The sequence below is a fragment of the Pelobates fuscus genome, chromosome 2 (assembly GCF_036172605.1).
Source record: "Pelobates fuscus isolate aPelFus1 chromosome 2, aPelFus1.pri, whole genome shotgun sequence".
In the NCBI taxonomy this organism is placed as follows: Eukaryota; Metazoa; Chordata; class Amphibia; order Anura; family Pelobatidae; genus Pelobates; species Pelobates fuscus.
Window position 1 is genome coordinate 44,875,938 of NC_086318.1, and position 13,417 is coordinate 44,889,354.

Genomic DNA, 13,417 nt, shown 5'->3' on the forward strand with positions numbered 1-13,417 from the left:
TAGATGAGAGGAGGGTGATGTAATGATTGTGATAAAGAGGTGTGGAATGTGTTGGTGTTCATTGACTATGTTATATATGTATGGGGGAAATGTTTTTGACACAATCGTACTCCACTATGTGGACAGATGTTACCATTTTCTGGTGAACTACTATATATACTAGGGCATTGTTGGTTGTTGTTAAATTCCTATTACCATGTATATATTGCATTAGAGGCTCAACGCGTTGACACATTCCTGTCAAGCTTTATATCTTACCTTCTAAAGTTTTACTTTTCCTCATTCAACTTGGCTACTCTTCTTGTTCTTCTGAGTATTCAGTTTGATCCTTAATACATTGAAACGTGTTCTAGATTGGGTTTCAATTATGAATATCTACTCCTTGTTTGTGGCTGCCCTTTTTCCATGTATTCGAGACTTGTTGATATGTTTTTTTGAAACATCTGGGCTTTATCTTACCTTTTGTGCAGTTTAAACTACTCATTTTAGTTAGCGAAGTGCATATATTTATAGTTTTGGATTCCTGCCCAGTGTAAGTGTTACAGGTCAGAGGCTGAGTCCCCCATGTATAAAATTAAGGTAGGACCCAGCAAACACGCTAATTAAAGTATGCATGTTTAGAGTATTGCATAATCTACAATATTTCATGTCATAATGGATGAGCAATGTTCCATAAAGGCTTTTTTTTTCATTTACCCACACTAACAAAATCAAACATTACAATAATAATATCACATTATTGTACACTATTATTATTGCACGTGTAAGCGTAACACAGAACTTCAAGTCAACTTCTCTTGCGAAACCCAATCTGATTTATGCGCGATGATAAGGGAACTTTCAACTGCCATGATCTTGTTAATGACGAAGAATGGCTTGCTAACCCTTGAAATTATAGTATAAGTGAAGCTGACAATTAATGTTTGGCAAAAAGGATATTAAGAGATATCATAATGTCCCTGGAGAAAGTTTTTAACATGTGTAGCGAAGAGGACTGTATCCCGAATGAAACAGCTGCACAACTAATAAATGTGCAAATGATAGTTCGGAGAAATATGTTTTTCCTAATAGAATCAATGTGAGCAATTAAATTTTCAGAACAACTATCCCATACGTGATGTTATTTATAGCATCAGAGTCAGGGGTGTTACCAGGTAGCAAAAGGGTTTCAGCCCAAGGGGAAATGTGATCACCCGTCACTCATACATTGACATAAACCCCTTTTAAAATCAGGTCTATAGAACGCTCCAAGGCCAACTCTAAACCCTAACATGTTCTATAAATCACATTGTGACACTAAGTCTTTGATTGAAGTCAGAGTATTACATGAATTTACAATTATTAACTAAACACACAGGCTGTATTATCCCTTTATTTAAAACCGTGCACCAACAACAATGCCTCCACACTGTGCTGTATAATTAACCCCGAATGTAGTGCATTAAAGTGGCGCTGTCACAAATTATTAAATTGGAGGAGTTAGTTTTCTATCTGTATTACAGGGGACTTGGGAATAACCATGAAATAGTGCCAACTAGGGGGCTTCAGCCCTTGCCAGCCTGCATAGCACCCCAACCAGAGTTATTGTCCAAGTGGTGTACCTCGATGTAGAGTAAAGGGGTGAATGACTATCTCTGTCACCACGAGTATCCCAGATACTGCATCAAGCTAGACTTCCAGGTGTTCCCATCAAGTTAGCAGTCACTATCTGAGTAGTGAATCGGAAGAGCCAGTACGGAGTAAGACAGATATAACCAAAAAAGCACAAATGGTGTGTAATTAAGATAGATTTCCAATATAAGTGTGAGTATAATAAAATATTTAGATTTATTCAGTCTTTCTCATCTGTTGTTCCAGAATCCACATACACATGTCAAATGTTAGAATTAAATTCTTCCAATTCTTTAATCAATTAAAATTATATGAATGACATAAAAATATCACTGTTTGAGGCAAATGATGGTCACACCAGATACTGGCTGGTTTTCGGACCCCCCTAGGGCACCCCCAACACATTTTAGAGTGGCCTTTTATTGTGGCCAGCCTAAAGCATACCTGTGCAATAATCATGTGTCTGATCAGAATCTTGATATGCCACACCTGTGAGGTGGATGGATTATCTCGGCAAATGAGAAGTGCTCACTAACACAGATTTAGACAGATTTGTGAACAATATTTGAGAGAAATAGGGCTTTTGTGTACATAGAAAAAGTCTTAGATCTTTGAGTTCAGCTCATGAAAAATTGGGGCAAAAACAAAAGTGTTGCGTTTATACTTTTGTTCAGTGTATATGAAGGTATTCCTCACAGACATGTCATCTCAAAGACCATTATATTTCAGACTTCTGGGTTGCTAGTTGAAGAATGCCTTCATAACTGAGCATTGCATGTAGGTTTTTGATAATTATTAGTGGACTGCATGCAATGCCTGGTTCCTTCACTGTTCCCACAGTGTACCACCCACTTCATCATCTTTTTCAAAGCTGTAGCGCCATCCAAATTATTTTAACAAAATTCAAGATAGAAGAATTGATTATAGATTAGAAGGGATTAATTGTACATTTTGACATTTAATCTACAAGTTGCTATAACAAATAATTGTTTTCTTTACTTGCTGTATGAGATCTTCAAGTGCAAATAATATCTAATTTGTGTGCTTTAACCAAATAAATTCAAAAACTGGCTTATTTATATATGTATCCCTAAGTGTTTGACACCATAACAGCCTATGCTCATTGCATATGCTTTACTGCATAGACTTACCTGCTTGCCTCTGTTTGAAGAAATTAGAACAAAGAACAAGAACTATTAGCTATATTGGTATGGTATGCACATTTTTATATGTTATTTTAATTTTTAACGTTTTTGCATATATTTTATCTATGTATAGTATTAAGAAGTGGGGTCACTTGGGTGTCTACAGGGTCCTTTTAATTGCATATATTAATTCCCTTGTGAATTTTTAATTTATAAATCTGCATTATATAATAATATGTAATAATGTATTATAAAATGATGGATATTTATATTTTTAATAATGGAGTGCCGAAAAATATTTTTTAATAATGTTAGAATTCCTATATATTTCCTTTTATTTAAATGCCCAGCTACAATGAAACTGTACTCTTGCCTTTGGATTGATAGATGCATTAAGAAACATTGTTCATGTAAACAGCTGTTATAATATCTGACTAATATATCATAAAAAATATGGGCAACATCTCTCTCAACATCTGTTGCAAAATTTGTTTTGTCTGTTCTAAATTATTTACAGAAAAAAAAATGTTTCTCTACATTGTACTTATTAACCAATTTCCTGTACAACATGAGTTGCAGACACCTCCTCCGAAACCTTTATAAAATATGGTTTTATAAAATAAAATATGGTGAAGACAAACATTAACTCAAAGCTCAATGTCAAACATAACACAAAAAGAGTCACATAATTAACAGTGTATTAACCTTGATTATCAATAAAATTATATATATAAACAAAAACTATAGCACACTAAGGACTTCATATCAGGATCAAAATAAGGCTTAGCTTGTCCTGATAAAAGTTTTTTGCCAAAATTGAAACGTTGATATTTTAACCTTTAACTAAATAAAAGTTGAGTTTTATTTTGATCCTTGGTGTGCTATCTTTTTTGATCAAATATGCTATATGCGTACCAGCACCGGGCATCAGGCGTTTTTGTACCCTGGAGTCCAGGTTTCCAGTAGAAAAGTGTGTGTGTGTGTGTGTGTGTGTGTGTGTGTGTGTGTGTGTGTGTGTAAAATAGTCATTGTTACTGTGTTTTTGTTAAAATAAAATGTAAAACTTTTTTTAAATTACTTGAAACTTATTGTTTATTATTGTTTAAAAGAATGTCATTCTCCCAGAGGCTGTAGTAACATATTTTTGTTATTAGGAGATTTCTGCCTATTTTTTAATGTTTTAACAATGCTATGCGTCATTAACTCTTAAGGACGGAGGCAAATGTACAAGTTCTGACCAAAACAAAAACAAAACAGAACCTAGAATTTGAGCTATCTGTTTTAACAATCATAATCATAGTTTTCCTCTTTCATAGTAAGTACACCCACACTTATAATATAATTTTGTTCAGTAGACACAGGGCTTTCAGTTCACATCAAATATTTATATATGAAACATAATAATAATTTAATATGAATAAAATCTACAAAAGTGTGAAAAATTAAGACATTTTATTTTCCAAGTTTTGCATTGCATTTTAACTGTAAATGGCATAATACTGTTAGCTTTTACTGCAATAACACACACATATTTATATGCTGTGATGTCTCACGACTACAACGATCCCCCAATGTACAGGTTTCGTGGTGTTTTGGAAAACTAAAAGGTCAAAGAAAGAGCTTGCCCATTTCATTTTTTACACATTGAAATTTGCCAGATTGGTTTGTTGGTTCCATGAATGAAAATTACAGCCATCATGGCATGCCATTTGTACTAGTAGGGTATGTCCAGTCTTTTTTAGTAGTCAATTAATCACAAACCCTGCCCAAAGTTTGTGTTTGTTTTAGATTTTTCACAAAAAGCTTTCACCGATTAGGTCATTGTCATTATACGTTTTACTGCTCTAAACCACTCTAATTTGTATCTGTGTCATCGCAATCACATGATGTGGATCGGTGGGATTTCCTGCAGAGGGGCTGCCTCAGTTGTCAGGCAGTTCCCCCAGCTCAGGATCGCCACGGTAGGTAAGTATTGTGGCTCCCATGAAGGCATGATCATTAAAGCGTGCTATGCTGCCCTAACAGCATCAAAGCACTCCTCTTGCAGGACGGCATAGTACGCACGAACAGCGCTATGGGGTTAAAATTAATCAGGCCTCTGAAATTTTTTATACATCAATCACTAAAACAAGAAGACAAAAAAAAAGCCTGCTTATATCTTGTGATTTGTAAGGTACATTTCATAATATATTTCATAATATATTTTCAATAATGTTTCCTGTCTCTTGAGATATCCCAGCATGCATCTGGCCTGCTCTTCGTCATTGGCTGCTCGTGTTCCATCTATTTTATATCTTTTATTGAAAAATAGGAGATAGGTGGTTAGATAACCCAGAATTCTTCAAAGTTTTAAATGTTTTGTTTCAACTCTACTTTAAAAGAAGAAAAACTACCACAACAAGAGGTCATAGTCTTAAATTAGAGGGACAAAGGTTTAAAAATAATATCAGGAAGTATTACTTTGGATAAGGGGAATTAACCCTAAACGTACCAGGAGATCTTCTAACCATAAAGGGGAAACAGCAGTATTGGTCCAAAAATGAACCCAATACGCAAACCACACACTAGAGTATGTAAGCTCTCTATACGTCTCTATACGTCTTTATATTTATTTTTATTTTTATTCGTACTTCCATTTTTATTTTCATATTTATATTTAGTTTATTTGTATGTTTGTTATTTTATTTTATTTTATTTTCATTTTTATATTTACTTTTATTTCTATGTCCATTTGAAAAATTATTGAAAAATTATTTTACTTTATTTAAATCCTTCAATTTATGTTTACTTTGATTTTCATGTATTTCTACTACAATTCATTCCAGCGGGACTCTAAACTTATAGATCTATTATATTCCCCCTTCCTGAAGTCTGTCCCCATAATGGTTTATCTGCCGTAAGTGTTTATCTGCTATCTATTGCCATGTCTCACCACTATCATTTTGGTATGATATTATGTCTGAGTGTTTCCAGTCTGCACTAAAGTATGAGAAACCGATAGTCATTGATATTTCTCTCCAGATTTAGATTTACCTCACTCTCTAGATTAAGATTTGTTTTATCTAGATAGCAAATTAACAGTAATCCAGTATCCTGTTATTGCCTTGATACAATTTGTAATCCTACTGAAAAATCCCTCCCCGAAATGCTCTGTATCTTTTTATCATTTGGAGGAAGTTCACTCTACTATCAAACTGTATCGTTCATGTATACATGTAGACTCGACTCCCGAATCACAAATATTATCCTCATAGAGCCAGTGTAACTAATTACGCTTGAAAATTTATGTGCTTTATCTAGGTTCACCCTGATTTTAAACAGTGTGGTCTTGTATCATAAACTGCTCCCCAGTTATACATTTACGTATGGATTGATATTCTGCACTATAGACGTGTATGTTTTATATGTATTGCATTATATGACATTATTCTTTTTTTGCTCCCCCTTTTTGTCTTTATTCATTCATTAAGGTTATTTTTCCGTTATCCCAAACATTGTAAAGATCACGGATAAAGTGACTAATTGTTTTTAGATAGTTCACAGCTGCACGGGATATTCTGATTAATGGGTGCTATATAAGAACATTGACTGCTCTCCTAAGATTACGAGCCTCTGATGAAGTGACATCATTCAGTCACGAAACGCGTAAGGCATTTTTCGGCAGGAGCCGCAACTTCATAGAGATCCAGGGGAACGCAGACCAACATAGAGTGAGACGCACGAGAAGATTTTTAAAACTATCTTCCCGGGTTTTTTTCCACCGTTACCTCTTGACCGGCCAGAGGCTCAGTGAGCAACCACTCCAATTGGATTCTGCCTATCCCAAAGGACTCTGTAAATATACCCATCGATTTTTTATATATACTTTTTTATATATACTATGTATTACGTTTTTCATTGATTTTTTTCTACCATTGATGATGCTGTTAAAATAAATTTTATAGTTTTTTACTGAAAATAACGGGTGTTTTTTGAAGCTATAAAGTACTAGAGGTTACTTATCTCTATCATTCTAGATTTTTGCCAGTAACTTAATGTCTGAGCAGTAGTTAACACAGTAAACCATTAGATTATATTTTGGTGTTTGTCTGCTATTATACAGACTCAGTATTACAGACAGTATCCCAGTTCAGCTGAACGCATATATACTTTGTTGCTGGAGTTTACATACACTGTTACATTCAATTGCACCAGTTTGTACTCAGTACATGGATTTAGAATAATTTTATTTTAATTTTAATTTTTATTTTTTTACTTTTATTTTTATTTTTATTTATTTTATTTTTTTTTATTCTTTTTACATCTTTTATTTTTATCTTTATTTATATTTATTGCAATCTATCTAACTTTTGGCTGAGACGTATAGAGAGCTTACATACTCTAGTGTGTGGTTTGCGTATTGGGTTCATTTTTGGACCAATACTGCTGTTTCCCCTTTATGGTTAGAAGATCTCCTGGTACGTTTAGGGTTAATTCCCCTTATCCAAAGTCTTATTATTTCAGAGCTCTAATGGGGAGCTCATTTACCAGTTGAGGACTTCTTCCTAACATATTATTATATTCTGAGACACAATTAAATTAACCATTTTTTCCACTCATTCAGGGTAGATTTTTCCACCCATATCTATATCAGGAAGTATTACTTTACTGAGAGGGTAGTGGATGCATGGAATGGCCTTCCAACTGAAGTGGTAGAGGTTAACACAGTAAAGGAGTTTAAGCATGCGTGGGATAGGCATAAGGCTATCCTAGCTATAAGATTAGGCCAGGGACTAATTCAAGTATTTAGAAAATTGGGCAGACTAGATGAGCCGAATGGCTCTTATCTGCCGTCACATTCTATGTTTCTTTGTTAGTAAAACATCTTAAAACACGATGAGTTGCTTAAAAATGTTCATTGAGATTGACGGCTTTTATACTCAATGACTAAACTTTACGCTTTACAGAAAATAATATATTTCTTCTCTTACAAAGTTACTTTCTTTACTGTTACTTTTTCGTTGTAATTTTCTGTTCACGCATCTTTAGTGTATTCTATACATGCTGTTCTTTAATATTTACTGTACATATCGCTATCTTTTGGGGAGATAGAATGATTATATCTCTTTCGATGGCCTCAAAAATCATATCCTCTACAAGCACTAACCTTTTTATACTAAGCACCATGCCATACCCTCACCCCTTCTTTCACCCAACCATTGGCATCTCCTCCAAATACCTCCTCGATCACGTCATGTGTATGTCGCATAAAATAGATGCTTTTTAAATACAAATAAAATATATTCTATTAAAATTTTCTTTTTATATTTTAATTGTCTGATTGAGGCAAACTTTATTGGCTGTGTGACTTTTAAAAAAAAATATTTAATGCAATATGTAACTTAACTGAATATGGTAACTTAAAATATTTATTTTATTTGTGTTATTATTTTTTTTAACACTACATTTCAAAGTAAGGTCACATATTTTATTGAGCACTTTTCACCCCACTCCTGAATTGCATTTTAAAATATTTGTTAGAGATTTTAATTAAGTTGTAATGTCATGTTCAATCTTGATGCCCACTTTTAACACCAAGTCTTACATAAAGTTGTCTGTTTTGTCAAGTGTATTATTTGTCTAGAATGGAAAACAGATTTTCGTCCAGCCTCGAAAAATGACATAATTTGTGGATTAATACAGACGCATAAGCCGCATAGTTTTCTCACCAGGTGCATTGTGTTCTCTTCTCAAAATTGTCGTTCTCCGTCCAGAACTTCATATATGGATGACTTAATATTTCTTTCGCCATCCAGCATTTCAAAAACTCTTTAAACAAGTCCTCTCATCTAAGAACCACATTAAAATCAGCTTTAAAATATACATAAAAAATATATACACTATACACATATGTGAATATGAGACTAGGCTAATTGGCATTCCATGCTGGTTGGGTATGCCAAAACTGTCAACTAGGGCATTCTTTACCAATATGTTTTATTTTCTGTTTTGTTTTTTAAATGTTAATACCAAATGAAGGACGACGTTGATAAAATGACTAAAGATTTATTTTGAAAAACATTTATTTTTCATTAATTGTACTAGTATTTCCTTCTTAAAGTGCTTGCATATTCCAATCTCTGTTCCATGTCAAAAAAATAGCAAGTAGAATGACATCACCAACACGTTAACAAGTGCTCTGCCCAACCTTGGCCATTAAGATGTTGTTTGATTAAATCTCTCATAATTAGACTTTTCTTTTTTATGAGCATTGTAGTCGTACAACCCGAGGTCTGACTTTGGCCTAGAGAAGTGGTTCCCAAACCAATCCTTCACCCGTACCAGTGTTCCGAGTGTAGCCAATGTTTTCATTGTAACAAGATCAAAAAAACTCTAAATCTTTGAATGGATTGAGCACCATTCATTTAGAGCAAGCATGTCAAACTCGCGGCCCGCAATGAACATCTTTGCGGCCCGGTGAGCCGCAAGTTCATGCTTGGTGTTAAAGCAGAGTAGACACCTGCTTTCTCCACATTGCAGGTGCCTACTCTGCTAAAATGTACCCGACCGGAGAGGAAGCAGGATGCTGGCAGCAGCGAGGGAGCTCAGTGTTACTGCGTGCGAGGGAGCAGGAAGGATATCTCCAGATAGAAGATATCCACTGGGAATGATGTAAATGTGTGCAAGAATGTATACATGTGTGTGTGTATGTGTCTGTCAGTAAGTGTGTGTCTGTCTGTGTGTGTGTGTCTGTGAGTGTGTGTGTGTCTATCAGTGAGTTTGTCTGTGTGTGTGTTTGTTAGTGAGTGACTGTGTCTGTCAGTCAGTGTGTGTGTGTCTGTGAGTGTGTGTGTGTCAGTGTGTGTGTGTGTGTGTCTGTCTGTCTGTCTGTCAGTGAGTGTGTCTGTTTGTGTACAGTGGAGTACCTTGAGGTGCACGGAGGCACGCAACGCCACGTCACATTCTGACGCGACGTCGACGTGCTCCACCTTCACATGGTTGTTCACAGAATATTTCAGGAACAGATTTAGGAAGTGCATAAAACCTGGACTGTTGCTATTCAGATTATGGATTCTCCATCTATTACCTGATGTTGCTTAAAGCGTGTTTCTGTACAAAAAATATTACATTTTAATCATACCCTGGTCAATAATGTGCCTTTGCTAACAATAATGTGATCATGTCAAAGATGTACATTAAGTGGACACCATAGTCACCAAAGTAACTTTAGCTTAATGAAGCAGTTTGAGTGTATAGATTATGGCCCTGCTGTCTCACTGCTCAATTCTCTGCAATTTAGAAGTTATATCATTTTGTTTATACAGCCCTAATCACACCTCCCTGCATGTGACTTACACAGCCTTCCTAAATCCTTCCTGTAAAGAGTCCTCTAATGCTTACACTTCCTTTATTGCAAATTCTGTTTAAAATATAATTTCTTTTTCTCCTGCACTGTTAATAGCTTGCTAGACCCTGCAGGAGCCTCATGCATGTCATTAAAGTTCAATTTACAGAGCGGGAGATAACTTTTAAAGTAAGTTGCATCTGATTAAAATTGACGCCATTTTGTTTTCATACAGGCTGTGTCAGTCACAGCCAGGGGAGGTTTGGCTAGGGCTGCAAAACCAGAAACAAAAGTAATTTAACTCCTAAAAGGCAGTGAATTTAGCAGTGAAACTACAGAGTCCTGTTCTGTACACCAAAACTGCTTTATTAAGCAAAAGTTGTTTTGGTGACTATAGTGTCCCTTTAAAGAACTGGTATGTTTCAAACCTTGAATTTACTTGATATCATAATCGTCACCTCTTTCAAGATTAGAACAACATTGTTTCTACAATTCATTATTAACCTCTTCTTCCCCTGCCCACACCAAAACTTCTCCCTTCGTGATTCCAACTTCCTCCTACAGCATCAGAGGTCTCAACCCCCTTTTAAGCCAAATTGGCAGAATTCAAAGTAATTTCTTTTGACTTGGTCACCTGGGCCATGTAGGAAATAAATTAATTTCTCAAAGCTTACTATAGCAACGTTTTCCTCTTTTGTTAACATCTGCGACAATGATCTACTCAAACAATAAAGCCATTTCACCCTATTATTTTTACACTGGCTATTTCGAAGTGCGGAGAGTACACACCAAATTATGTAATTTCCATCTTCACGGTCCACGGTTTTCTATTCTACTACATACTGCCGGAACTTTATTACTTAAACATAATTCCAACGCTCTACTTTGTATCTTGCGAGTTTAGGTATATCAGGAACACCCACTCCAATAAAATGGGGTAGATCTAGTATCAAAACAACATGCTTTACTTCTTTATTTAAAGGAGAGGTAAAGTGGCTAAAAGGTACCAATCCACAATATTTTTTTTTTGCCCAATGCTACTTAATCAGTGGCCTATAATTCAAATGTGTAAGGCTGGTAAGTTATGTTGTACCTGTAAATTGCTATCTAATATCTAATTCTCCAACTTGCACGTATTTTATATTTTGGTTATTTATTAGCATGGATTTTGAATTTATGTGCCGTCCTAAAATGTTCACTGTGTTCTGCTTTCGCTATAACATGCTTAGAAATCCAGATTTGTTTTACCCCTGGCGTTTGGCAGCCATATTTCACTAACGCTTTATAATTTTAGGACCATTTGCTTCTATTTTAACCAAAGCGAAGGTATTATCCATAGCTAAACTGATACATAATGTTCTATGGCATGTTCATTTTGACCTGAAACTTCTAAAACAATTTATTTTTCAGATTATTTTTTACTACGGAGCAAATGACAACTGGTGCCCGGTCCAATACTATGAAGATATCAAGAAGGACTTTCCTGAAGGCAATATATGGCTGTGTCAAAGAGGAATCAGACATGCCTTCGTTCTCGACTCAAGTCGGGAAATGGCTACTATGATAATAGACTGGTTAAAAAACAAGCAGACATGAGGGCTGTGTTGCAATGAAGCTTTTTTTTGTTGTTTTTGTTTTTTTTAAACTTCTGTAAAGTTTCTGTCAAGTAGTAATTCAGTTTTATGTGGCTCCAGTAATGTAGATTATACAATGACAGGATTTTTATGTAGTTTAGATATAGTTTAGGATGAATTATTGCCATTCAGTTCCAGCTTGAACACACTTGATTTCCTGCCATTGATATGTTGGCTGCACATTAGGACCAAAAGTGTCACTCGGGAAATGTGCAAATCATGCATGGGGTGGAGAGATCTGGGAAGGTGAATCTAACTTTAAAATAATAAATATATAATATGATTTCTAAATAAGGAAATGAAGATACTCACTACCAATGAGGCTTGGCTGACAGCTCTTTAAACTGGGGGCCGAATTATATCTACTTGTGCACGCCTTTTATGCTTTCAAGTTTCACTTGACTTACAGCTATGCATGTAACCTTGTAGCAGTTTTTGGGATATATTACAAATAATTCTTTGCCAGCCCAACTCACTGAGATTTAACGGAATCTTACGCTTGTAACACCTGGAAGATTACATCTGGATTAGGTGGTGGTAACCTGTCAGACCAGGTGTAGCGAGAGGTAGATCTCTACATGTAGTAAAACAACACCTCCCATGATGCTTTTCCATTATTAAGGCTGGCAAGGCATCATGGGAATTGTAGTTAAAGGGACACTCCAGGCACCCAGACCACTTCTGCCCTTTGGAGTGGTCTGGGTGCCAACTCCCACCACGCTTAACCCTGCAAGTGTAATAATTGCAGTTTTTATAAATGAAAACACGAAAAGTGTTTTAAACGTCGCTGGACGTCCTTGCGCTATGCATGAGGACCTGTAGCGAATCCTCATAGGAAAGCATTGAATAATGCTTTCCTATGGGGAGGTCTAATGCACGCCCGCCGACATCAGGAGCATGGGTGGAGCCTAACCCAGTGCCAAGTGACATTGGCGCTGGATTCAGGTAAGTCACTAAAGGGGTTTTAATCCCTTCAGCAACATGAGATGGGGGGGGGGGGGGAGTGGAAGGGAGAGGGCCCCTGCAGGGTCCTGCAGTGCCAGGAAAACGGGTATGTCTTCCTGGCACTGGAGAGTCCCTTTAAACAACATTCAGTGATCTGGCACTGGCCACCCCAAGTTATATCATATGATCTTAATTCATGTGAAACTGGAGATCCCTTTTTCATCTGCTCCAGAACCTCTCAAGAAGCCAAAATTAACATCACTTTAATTGTGATTTGGAACAATCATTGACAGTGCTGTTTCTCTACATTTTATATAACCGTTTACCAGTCTGAACAATTACCTTGATAGTTTGATAACAAATGATTCTCTTACTGTACCCAAATCATTGCTGTTACACAGCATTCTTACCTTTCTGATAATCATTTAAATTCTGTATAATTAACCCTACGCTATTCATTTTTAAATGTTGACACATGAATTGTAGTCTAGCAGTTTTAAAGTGTCAATGTATTATATTAGGACAGATCTAAAATCCTTCTTAAACTGGATTAGCAAGCATGATAATAATGTAATAAATTGTTATGACCGATCATTAAGCCTGTCTGCATCACACTGGCCAACAAAGTTTGTAGTCAGGAATATTTCAGATTGCACATTAAGTTATTGAAGAGGAGCTAAACAATTATTTTTTAGACACATCTCATTTGTACTTTGTTTTTAAAGGTTGTTGTTCTGTTTCATTTTTAGTATTTTAGT

General features: G+C 35.6%; 1 protein-coding gene across 1 annotated transcript in view; it reads left to right on the top strand.

Moving 5' to 3' along the window:
* The window catches only part of LDAH (lipid droplet associated hydrolase), a 180,308-nt gene extending 167,717 nt beyond the window's left edge, over positions 1-12,591 (top strand). The window contains exon 8 of the mRNA XM_063442120.1: positions 11,491-12,591. Within this exon, the coding sequence (XP_063298190.1) occupies positions 11,491-11,676 (186 nt within the window). The 3' untranslated portion in view covers positions 11,677-12,591. The remainder of the gene's footprint in view (positions 1-11,490) is intronic.
* Positions 12,592-13,417: the final 826 nt, after the last annotated feature.